The 10,633-nt window shown below is 54.7% G+C and overlaps 1 protein-coding gene across 1 annotated transcript in view; it reads right to left on the bottom strand.

The window, feature by feature from the left end:
* Positions 1-328, bottom strand: part of UNCX (UNC homeobox) — a 192,188-nt gene extending 191,860 nt beyond the window's left edge. Inside the window, exon 1 of the mRNA XM_044433652.1 lies at positions 64-328. Within this exon, the coding sequence (XP_044289587.1) occupies positions 64-328 (265 nt within the window). The remainder of the gene's footprint in view (positions 1-63) is intronic.
* Positions 329-10,633: the final 10,305 nt, after the last annotated feature.

Genomic DNA, 10,633 nt, shown 5'->3' with positions numbered 1-10,633 from the left:
GCGTCGGGCGGGCCGGGGCGGCGGGGACGCGGCGCGCCGGAGCCGGCCGGCCCGCCCGCTTACCGGAGAGCTTGAAGGGCTGCCCGTCGCCGCCGACGCCGCAGCCGGAGGGGATGAGCGGGGCCGGGTTGACCACGGAGGCGGCGCAGGAGCCGTTCAGTAATCCGTCGATGGAGAAGGGCACCGAGGCGGCGGCGGCGGCGGCAGCGGCCGACTGCAGCTGGTGCCCGGCCAGCTCGTAGACGTGCGGGTGGCCCAGCGGGTACGGGAAGCCCACCATGCCTCCGAACTGGGCGTGCGGGTGCTCGGGGAGGCGGCTGTCCATCATGGGGGGGGCGGCGGCGCGCGCCTCTCAGCGCCGCCACCGCCGCCGGAGGAGCGCCGCCGCGGAGGTGCCCGCAGCCGCGGCGGCGGCGGCGGCGGTGGCGGCGGGAGCGCGGCGGCTGCGCGGGCGAGGGCGCATGCTGCAGGGCGCCGGGCGCTTTAACTTTATCAACACCAGGCCTCCCAATAATTAGGCTCAGGCCCGGGGAATTTGGGACCAATAAGAAGCGTTAATCGGCCCTGACGTCAGAGACGTGCCGGGGCGGTGGGGGGACCGAACGTTTTCCATATCGATTGCTAATTATACCTGACATCCACCCTCAATAAACAATATCAAAGCTGTCACAACAAGACAAGGAGGAGAAAGGAGGAGAGGCGAGGCGCGGCGAGGCGCGGGGAGGGGGCTCCCTTTGATAAGAACTCCAGCCCCGGGAGTAGGGGGGGCGCGGGGGGCCGCTCAGGCCAACAAGGAGGAAGGCGGGAGCGACGAGGGAGAGGATCGGGAGGCGAACTTAGAGGCCTGATTGATACCCAGTTAAATAGTCAGAAGCAACCAAAGTTACGCGCTCCTCGCCACCCACCTCCCCCTTCTCCAAATCACTAATAGATTTCCCTTTAAAACACTCGCTGGTGCGCCGTGGAAAGAGGGCCGCGTCTTCCTCCCCCCCCCCCCCCCCCCCCCCCGCCGTCCCCCTCCCCCTCCCCGTCTTCTTCTCCGTCTACACCAGAAACGTTTCGACTCCTCTGAACCTTTAAAGTGATGTTGCTCCAATTACAGGGAGACATTGAGCGGCAAATAGACTGATCCAATAATAGGAGATTCATCATCTTCTCTTTCCAGGCCTGTCACAATGAATTTAAAACTACAAGCCTTTTCATCTCCTCCCAGGGTTCTCTCGCACGGGGAAAGCGGGTGGGGGCTGGAAAGGCTAAAAAAAAGAGCTTGGTGGGGAGGAAAGAAGGGAAGCTCTCTCGCTCTCCCCATATATATATATATATATATGAACTGCTCCTGCTCTGCGTTTAAAACAGCGCCATCCGATCGTATCAATCAAAATAATAATTAACGCCATTCCCCTATTGATCCCTGGAAAAGCCCACATTAAATTATGAATGGGGCCAGAGGGTGTCTAATTAAAAAGCAGTCTATTTAGTAAAAGGGAGGGTATGTGCGTCCACGCGCGCGCTCGCGCGCAAGGATGGCTACGAAATATTTGGGGACGTCTGTACACGCGGAAAGTAGAGGAGGCGTCCGAGGGGCCCGTGCGAACTCCGCGTGGCTCCCGCCGTGGACAAACTCAGCTCGGGACAGCCAACGGCGGCCCGCGAGCACGCTTCGGGACCCCCGGGCCCGGGTTCCTCGGGAGCAAGCGCGCCCTTGGAGGCCTGGGCAGCCCTGGCCTGGGGGCTGTGGGGAGATGCTCACGGGTTCACCCCCGAGGCCACCTCTTCCCCCCGCTTAGCTTGCCTGCCTTTGGTTGGGGGGCGGGGAGGAGAGAAGAAGCCCCCTCCCCCAGTGGCAGTCCTCGAAAGGCTTACTGCGGGGCAAGACCAAAGGCGAGTGACTTCCAGACTGAGGACCCCTGACCCTGGCCTAACCTTAAGCGCAGCTTCTGAGCCGGGTGCTCCCTTCCCTAACTGAATTACATACCCGCCCCGAGGGTAACTTTGGCCCGCCTGGCGGATCACGGCCCGCCGCTGACCTCCCGGGATCGGGGGAGGGGGCGCGGAGGCTTCGCGCAAGGCCAGCCAGCACCCGTAGGATCCGCGCGAAGTCATTCGAGCCACTGCGCCTCTTCCCCCACCCCGGTCCGGGGAGGAGCTGCTTAACAGGGCCCCGCAGTCTTGATGGTGCGCTCCTCTACTCGGAAGTAAGCCCCACCGGGTCGGTGAAGACGGCACCAGGCGGCTCTGGAGAGACGCGGGCTGCGGAAGGGGAAGGGCAGTCGTGGCGCGTGGCGCACCTTTACTCGGGAGTAAAGGCCTCGGGGGCAGAAGGGTTGGCTCGCACATCAGCGGGCACGCATCTCCTGGCGACCCACGGCACCGCGCAGGTCTTGAGCAGCCAAAGGGGGGGGGGGTGCTCGCGGGTCGTTTCGGTGCGCGAGGGTTGCAGCTGGATCCTATTCCCGACGCGCCTCAACTTGCTCAAAGCAGCAGCTTAACCGGCCTGGAACGCGGCTACAGGGTCGCGCTGAACCTCGGCGCGATCGGGGTCGCTTTTTCCCCTCTCTCGCCCCACAACTTGGCTGTGGAAGTTTCTCGGAAGCGCGTGTGCCCTTTCGAACCGGGTTCTTTCCCTAAAGGGTGTGCCTAGACCCCGAAGAGACTGTCCCTTCTTATTAGCCAATTCCTACGTTAAGAACTCCCCCCTTTGAGGGAAAGTTTTTACGGTACGTGTGTGCGCGCCCTCAGAGTGAAAAGCTGAGGAAGAAAGTCAGAAAGGGCCAGACTGGAGAGAAAGCAAATCTCTCTTGGTAAAACAGAAATAACCGTCCAGGAGCTTTCTCCGGGCTTCCAAGGCATCAGAAAGAGAGAGCAGCTCTTTGGGAAACGTTTTTTTAAAGCAGGTTCTTCATCCGCCTTCCAAACTCCCTGGTACAGATTTGGGGAGGGGGCAAAAGCCGGCGTTTCTGGGTGCCAACCCTCAATTCGAAGTACAGCAGCAGGAGCAACGCTCCCAATCCGGATTGCCTCTCAGCCCACAGCCACCTTTAAAACAAAATCTAATTGGATACCTCCAACGACAACTTCCTGCCTTCCCTTCTCTCTCCCAAGCCGACTCGGCTCTAGCTGGCAGTTTAATTATTACCTTAAAAAAAGAAAAAGAAAAGAAAATTTTAAAATGGCATTTAGACATCCAGTCGCGCACGCCCCCAACTCGAGCCAGCAAGGAGAAAATGATGGGGTGGTATTAATTCCGGGGTGAGAGGCCAAGAGCTTCTCTTTTCAGCATAATTTAATTTCTTTCTCTATAAATACTGAATGTAAACTGTAGCCACTGAAGCAAGTTTTCGCCTGTAGCAATAAAATCCTCATTTTCTGTCGGATCTCCGGACAAGAGTGCCAAAGGAACGTGTTTTTGAATACAGAACGGTAATCAATCCAGCACAAGAATAAAAGGGGGGGGGGGAGATCTCGCCCCTCCTGTGCGCGCTCTCCCCCTCCCACCTCTTTATTATAATGAATTAATTCGACTTTATTTATCCCATTTTCTGGAGCTGACAGAATGTTAATTTGAGTCGAAATTTCTCTCGCCTCTCACTCGCTGACCCCTGGCCCCCAGACTAGCGTGTTGTAATAACCTGAATCTTTCAACAGAAGCCCTGATAATTGTTACCTTATTAGCATGCAAATTGTTTAATTAATATTATTATGGAGAAGCATACAATCCGTCCGTCACTTGACCTCGAGAGCAAGTCCACGTAGCAACCGGCTCCGCGCATTTTAGTGGGCGCATTTCAAAATCGACTTTGCTAGATTTCCTTCTTTTCCACCCTCCTTCTTTTTCTTATTTCATGTTTCCCGGATCCTTGTTGAGGTTCAAAAAAAAAGCCCCTCTGTTAAAGTGCTTGAGAGGAAGTCTTTTATGGGGAGCGCAAGCAGAAAGGGGGGCTTTGATCCAACCCTTCCTTGATATCTTTTCATATTCCGCTCCATCTTTCACTTGCACACAAATGAGGGAAATCGTTTCATTCTGTCTTCTCTTTTATTTTTTTTTACTTTTTTATTTCCAACATCAAAATTTTTAATAATTGCTTCCTTGGCAATTGCTGATGCTCCGAAGGCCACTGATTTCGAGGGCTGCTCCTCCGAGCCAGATTGGTAGAAAGCGGAGCACAGAAAGAGAGAGAGAGGGAGAGAGAGAGGAAGGGGTGGGGGGAGGAAGGAAGGGAGGGAGGGGGGAGGAAGAGAAAGAAAGCAGCCCTTGACATGCAGTCCTGGGAGACGTCGCATTTAAATCCCTTTTTCTACAGCCGAGTGACATTGTCAGATGCTAGCTTTAATTAACTTGATAATAAGACGTACAAGACTAGCATTCGGGACGCGGGCGCGCCGCCTCCTTGTTTCCAGCCTCCGCCCTTCCACGGCTCTTTTTATATAACAATCTCTGGGTTTTATCTTACACAGCGCTGATTCTTCTGCAGGCCGTTTCCCCCCCTCTTCATCATCGTCGTCTTCTTCTCGCCCCGTGTAAAGACTCGGAAAAGCCCCAAATTAAACTTTAAAAAAGGACGAGTTTTGCCCTCGCCGGTTTGGAGAGGCAGAGCGCGCGGGGTGCGCCTGGGGCGCGGAGCGCGGGCGCCAGCGAGTTCGGCGGCCAACATGGGAGAAGAGGAGCCCGAAGCTGCTGGAGACAACCGGACCGGAGAGATGGGACCCGTGTGGGATCCAGAGGCCGACAGGCCCCTTTCTGGAGGGGCTTCCAGGGGTGCCTGGCAACCCCTCGGCGCTCCGATTCGTGCGTGCGTCTCTGGGAAGGGCAAGGCTCTGGAGGCGAGGCTGCGTGGAAGGGGGCGGCGGCCCTCCGTTTTTCATCCAGATGTGCGTGTGGAGCAGCTTTCAAGCTGGTGCAGTCCAGATGTGTCGGGCTGCGGCTCCCACAATCCCCCAGCCATCTACGTTCAGGGCTGTGGCAGAGAAACCATGCCAGCAGGTCGGAGAAGGGGCCTGCAGGTCGCTCTCCTGTACTGAGGCCACGACCAGTTCTGCTCCGGTGTTTCCTGGGAACACGGTCCTGGCAGGCAGAAGCCCCTCCAGCCCAGGCAGCCCGTGACTTGTGGGCTTCTGGAGGTCTGCGGCCTGCTACTGAGGCTTGCTCTCACATCCGGCTTGTGTCGAGGGACTGACTCTCAGCCTGAACTTCCTCGCAGGGTTCTTGTGAGGAGGAAATCAAGAGGAGGACGATCACAGCCAACTTGAGCTCGTGTGACTGGAAAAGGGCAGGAGGAAAATACAGTAGGGAAAATGAGGCTGGCAACAGCAACCCTCTGCATGTGAATTCCAGACGGTGCAGTTGTGGGTGCCTCTGCTCTGATGCATAAGCTCCGCTGAATGCAGTGGGACTTTCTCCTTGGTGCCTTCTGCTTAGGATTTCAGCCAAAGTCATGTTCAACCCCATGCTATGTATGCTTATTTGCGCCAAAGGCTACAATCCTACACCTGTTTACCTCTGAGTAAGGCACGGGAGATGCAATGGGTTTACTTCTGAAGGTCACTTTCTAAGAGTATTGGGGGCTGCATAAGCCAGGTGCAAGACAAATGTTTTACTGCAACTGCTGTTCTTCTTGGTGAAGATAATAAACAATGGTCACAACTCCTTGAACGAGTCATTGTCTCTGTCTTGCCTACCTCACAGGGTCGTTGTGAAGGGAAAAGAGCAGAAATGATGGGTACTGTCCTGAACTCCTGTAGTGAGATAAGAATATTCTAACTTAAGACCTGCATTCTGTCATTCCACGTGGAGCTTCTACGCAGGGGCTGAGACCCTGCAGAGGGAAGGCCTGGCCTACACCTCCCCGGAACCCTCACCGATGGCTATGCAGGCTGGGGCTGATGGGAGCTGTAGGCCCAAACCTCTGGAGGGCCACAAGTTGTCCATCCTGAGTTGCGTCGTGCATGTGGATTTCTGCCCCAAGGAACCTGCACTCTAAACATGGGTCTCACTATTCTCCCAAGGTTGGCTTGCTCAAGGTGGGGGTTCTTTCCCACCCCTGCCTGTAAGAGCCTCGCTGAGGGGGCAACACAGCCCTGATAGCCAGCCGACTGATGAGGCAATGCAGATGTGGCCATGAATCACTCCCGGCCAGCTCCGTCTCTCACGGTCCTTTCCTTTCCTTCTCGGGCCCCTTCCATTGACACATGTATCTGCTTTAAAGATCAGCCCTGAGAAGGTCCCAGAATCCGAGGGAATCAAAGGTCAAAGTCTACAGCAGAGAAAAAGGTTGCCCCCCACGGCCTTGCGCTACTACACAAACACCCCCTCCCCACCTCTCTTTCCTCAGCTGAAGAGCCAAAAGAGGGCAAAAGCCAAGAACTCTGGAGCAAGGTGGGCACGGCAGGAAGCCCCCGTGGCAGGAAAAGAGCCCTGCACAGAGGGCTGCAGGGGACAGAAGTTCAGGATAACTTTTAGGGGCAAGAAGAGGGAAAGGCAGGGCATCTTTCCTAGGAATCCAGGTCCGAATGAGATACGCTGGAGGCCAGTTCACACATGCATGGACGTGTCCTCCGTCTCCGGATTTGTCCTTGGGCGTGTGCATGGCCCCCCCGTTGAACAGCGCTTGTCTAGAAGAGACACAAGGGCCCTCGCTGGGACAGTGGCCCACCCACGCGAGGGCCGGCTGTCATCCTGTGGCCCTGAGAGCCCCATCTGGTGGGAAATGACATTCCCAAGATCCACTTCGTTGCCGAGGTGGGAAAGGGAAGCAGAAACCAGAGGCCGGGGTCCAACAGGTGCCCTCAGACAGGTGTTTCCCAGGGAGCTGGGGCCAAGCCCTTTGGCCCACTCTGGATGAAGGTGAGCAAAGGCAGGTGCTCAGAGACCCTACACTGCAGTGGACCTGATCGAGCACACGCTTTCGTCACTGGCTGCCAGACAGGAGCGTTCAGAAACCTACAAGCTGCCGCACTGGGTTGGGCCAAAGTCCATCCACTCCCCAGATGGGTCAGACTACAAACCCCCTCATCCCCAGCCAGCCCAGTAGCCCCACAGGCTGGAGGTAATGGCTGTTCTGGTCTGACCCATCTGGAGGGTGCGAAGAAGCCATGCTGGGTCTGGAGAGGAAGGGCATTGCCGTCCTTTGTGGCTGGCTGGATATGCACAGACTTCTGGCTGGCCACGGTCAGAATCAGGATACTGGGGAACTCTTCTGGTTCTTTTTCTGGAGTGCTTTTGCTTGGGTTGCCTCCCTTCTGTCCCTTGTTCAGATTGGTGATATCCTTTTTCAGAGGCTGCAATGAGAACTGCCAAAAGTATCCCAAATGGTCCTGCTTCATCGGTATGAATAAAAACCAGCCGTGTGCCAAAAATTTCTCCCACTTTTTTTTTTTAAATCATGCTGATAGGAAATAAGTGGTCTCCAGGAAGAAATGCAAAGGATACATTCTCAGGGTTCAGGCTTCTTGAGAGGAGTGGGCATGTCATTCCTCCTACAAGCCCACCTCTGGAAGGCCTGCAGCCTCCTGGGCTTCCCGCACTCCAGTTCAAGGGCAGGAGAAGGGGCTCCTTCCGACCAGGAAGTGCAGGCAGCCAGGAGCCTGCCAAGCAATGGAATGCCTGCAAGAGCAAGAAACCCATGCAACCCACCCCCACCTCCTCAGCTTGCCACCACACAGGGATTACGCAAGCTCAATGCATGGTAGAAACTGAGGCGGGAAGATGGGACTTCTTTCAAGGGCGAAGAAAGCTTCGGAAACGGAAGGAGAGATTTTGGCACTCTGGTTCTTCCTGGCACTGGACACAGTCCTGCCTACGCACCTGTGCATTGTGGTGAATGAAAAAAAAATGGGGGGGGGGGAGAGGCTGTCAACCCAGGTGGTGCGGCTACCTCTTGCAACAGCAGTGGAAAACAAAACTTAGCTAGGAAGAAACCGGGTGAGTTCTGCCTGCAAGATCCAGTCAATAATTCCTGCAGAAATGGAAATCGCTCTCCTGGTCCCCCAGAAAAAAAAAAAAAATCTGCTTATAAATAGGGTGGAGAATCGCAAGAAACCATCTGTAATTCTGAAGCAGAGTCAGCCCTGCTGAGCTGTAGAGGCCCAGGCAGGACTGCAGTTCCCATAATGCCTCAGCCAGAAATCCACGTCTATCCAGACACTGAGTCCAATGGAACTTGCTCCCAGATAAACATGTATAAGATCGCAGCTGTCACCAATTCATCACATAGTCCAGTCAATTCGTCTATTGGTCAATCAATGACATCCGCATGCATTTATTTATGGAAATGGGTTGTTCTGATAGGTACGGGGGCATTGCTTCCTTGCGCTTTGCTGGTGCCCAGCAGGGAGCAGGGGGCGGCATTCCCTGATCTTTGCTGCACAGGAAGGAGTCCTTTCAGCAAACAAATGGAACTTGCATCTGTGCTCGCTGAAAGTATTTGTATTAAAAGTCATTTCAAAAAGAATAAATGTGTCAACCGGTTAGCATTATTAAAAACAGGTTTGCCCACCTTTCAGGGCAGGAGCCTCCCCATTACTGCGTCCTTCTCCAACCTAGTGCCCTCCAGATCCGTATTTCTGATCCCATCAGCCCCAGAAAACATGGTCCACTCTCAGGAATTCTGGGAGTTGCAGTTCAGAGAGAGACTTTTTCCGGCCATCCAAATATTTTCCCTCGGTTCCATCTCCCCAACCTGAAACCCTGCAGATGTCTTGGGCTACTCATTCCATCAGCCTTGGATCATTGGTCCTGCTGGCTACAGTTGATGGGATCCGCAACTCCACCCCCCCCGCAGGGTTCCAGTTTTGGGGTGCCAATGCACTGCTGTCTTGGAGAGGAGTGGATTCACCAGCCCTGAAAGTAAAAATGTTGCAAGGAAAGGCCCGAAATCTGTAAACAGGGCCAAAAGGAGACAGCCCATCTGCAGCACCCCCAAAACTCCAAGGGCCACCGGCCCTGATAGCCGAACCCCATGCAGAAGAGCTACTGTGCCCACCACAGAAACCCAGTAATTTAGTGTTTCCGTTTCGCTGTCTGAAGAGGTTGCACTGAATTTGGAGGGTGATCTTATTGTTCAGGGCTGGAAGTATTTTATTGATGTAATCATAGTTTTCTTGTAATTCTTATTGCAAACTTGTCAGAATATATTTGCAGGAAAGGTAATGTGCAAACATTTTAAATAAATAAATAAGAGACTTCCCTTCTGCTTTTCTGGCAAGCCTGATAATTATATTATTAATAGCCACCACCAGAACCACTGCCGGAGTACTTTTTCTCTTCTGGACCGTTCTGGTGAGGCCGGGGCTTCCTCTGCAGAGCCAGAGGGCAAGGGGTTATACTTTTGCTTTAATGAACATCTAGTAAAAGAGGGTGATCTCAGGCATGCGAACTTTTCTAATTGAGAGAGCTACTCAGGGTCCTAACTCCAGTCCTTGAACCACACATTTTAACTTTACCAGCGGCATTTGACATCTAGAGTCATGAGAAGAAACTCCTGCCCTCCAGAGCACCCGGTGGCAGGGTTCCCCACCCCCAGAGGCTCCCTAGACCCCCTGAAGGGGAATATTTGATGCGCTTAAAGAAAGAGGGTGCTCTGAGTCTCCAAGGTGTATTTTAAATGGGACCTTTCGAGAGACGCCAAGTCCACGGGATGGTCCTTGAGGTCCCGCAGGCAACTTCCACCTCTGGTCTCATTTAAGGTCCGTTCCTTTCAGTGGGTCTGTTATAGGGAAACCTGCCAATGCGCATGCCTCAAGGAACACCACTTGGCTTACGGAACTTGCTGCCACAAGATGTAGTCGTGATGCCTATGCAACTTTGCATCGCATTTTTGTCCTGCCTTTCCCCCTCCTGCAAGGAGCCCCGGCCTCCTTTCATAGCCGTCCTCACAACAGCCACCCTGCGAGGTAGGCCAGGCTGAGGGCAAGTGACTGGCCAAGTCACCCATTGAGCTTCGTGCCAAAGTGGGGAGGGGAACCCGGATCTCTGCGGTCCCAGTCCAGTGCCCTCACCACTGGGCCCTGGCGGCTCCTCAAATGGTGGTTAGACAAATTCCTGAAGGATAGAGGTAGGGCAGTGACCCCAGACATGCAGAGCCCGTTCGGACCTGCAGTGCTGGAGCCGGGGCTGGTGCGAACGCTCTTCCGGCTCCTCGCACACCCCAAATCTCATCACTAATCCGCTGTGTGTAACATTCTGGATCTGTACCCTCGCCAAAGAAAGCAAGGGGGACAGTGCCAGGCTCCCAAAAGACTGGGGAGGGGCCTGTGGGGCTACTTTTCAAAAATTGCACAGACTGGCCCATGAGCTGATTTGCATGTGCTTAAAAGAGTGTGTGTGTGTGTGTGTGTGTGTGTGTGTGTGTGTGTGAAGGAGCCTATCTTCCAAGCACACCCTTGTCTGTAAAAACAGATGTATGGACACAGGAAAGGAGGGGATTCAATCTGAAAAGAAAACAAGCCAACCTCTTGCAGATTGATTTGGGGACTGCAGGAGGCGGGCCCTTGTGGACTAAAGGCCAGCTCGGCCGGAGGGACCCGCTGCACCAGAATCCTCAGGCCCCGTCCTTTACTCAGCTGGTGCCCCTGGGCAGTGGGGAGCTGGGACAGGGGCTTCCCAGAGGTGTAGGGCCCTGCTCCTTGTGCACTGCCT

The sequence above is a fragment of the Varanus komodoensis genome, unplaced genomic scaffold, assembly GCF_004798865.1.
Source record: "Varanus komodoensis strain SLA01 unplaced genomic scaffold, ASM479886v1 scaffold26, whole genome shotgun sequence".
In the NCBI taxonomy this organism is placed as follows: Eukaryota; Metazoa; Chordata; class Lepidosauria; order Squamata; family Varanidae; genus Varanus; species Varanus komodoensis.
This window is presented reverse-complemented; position numbering and strand designations above follow the sequence as displayed.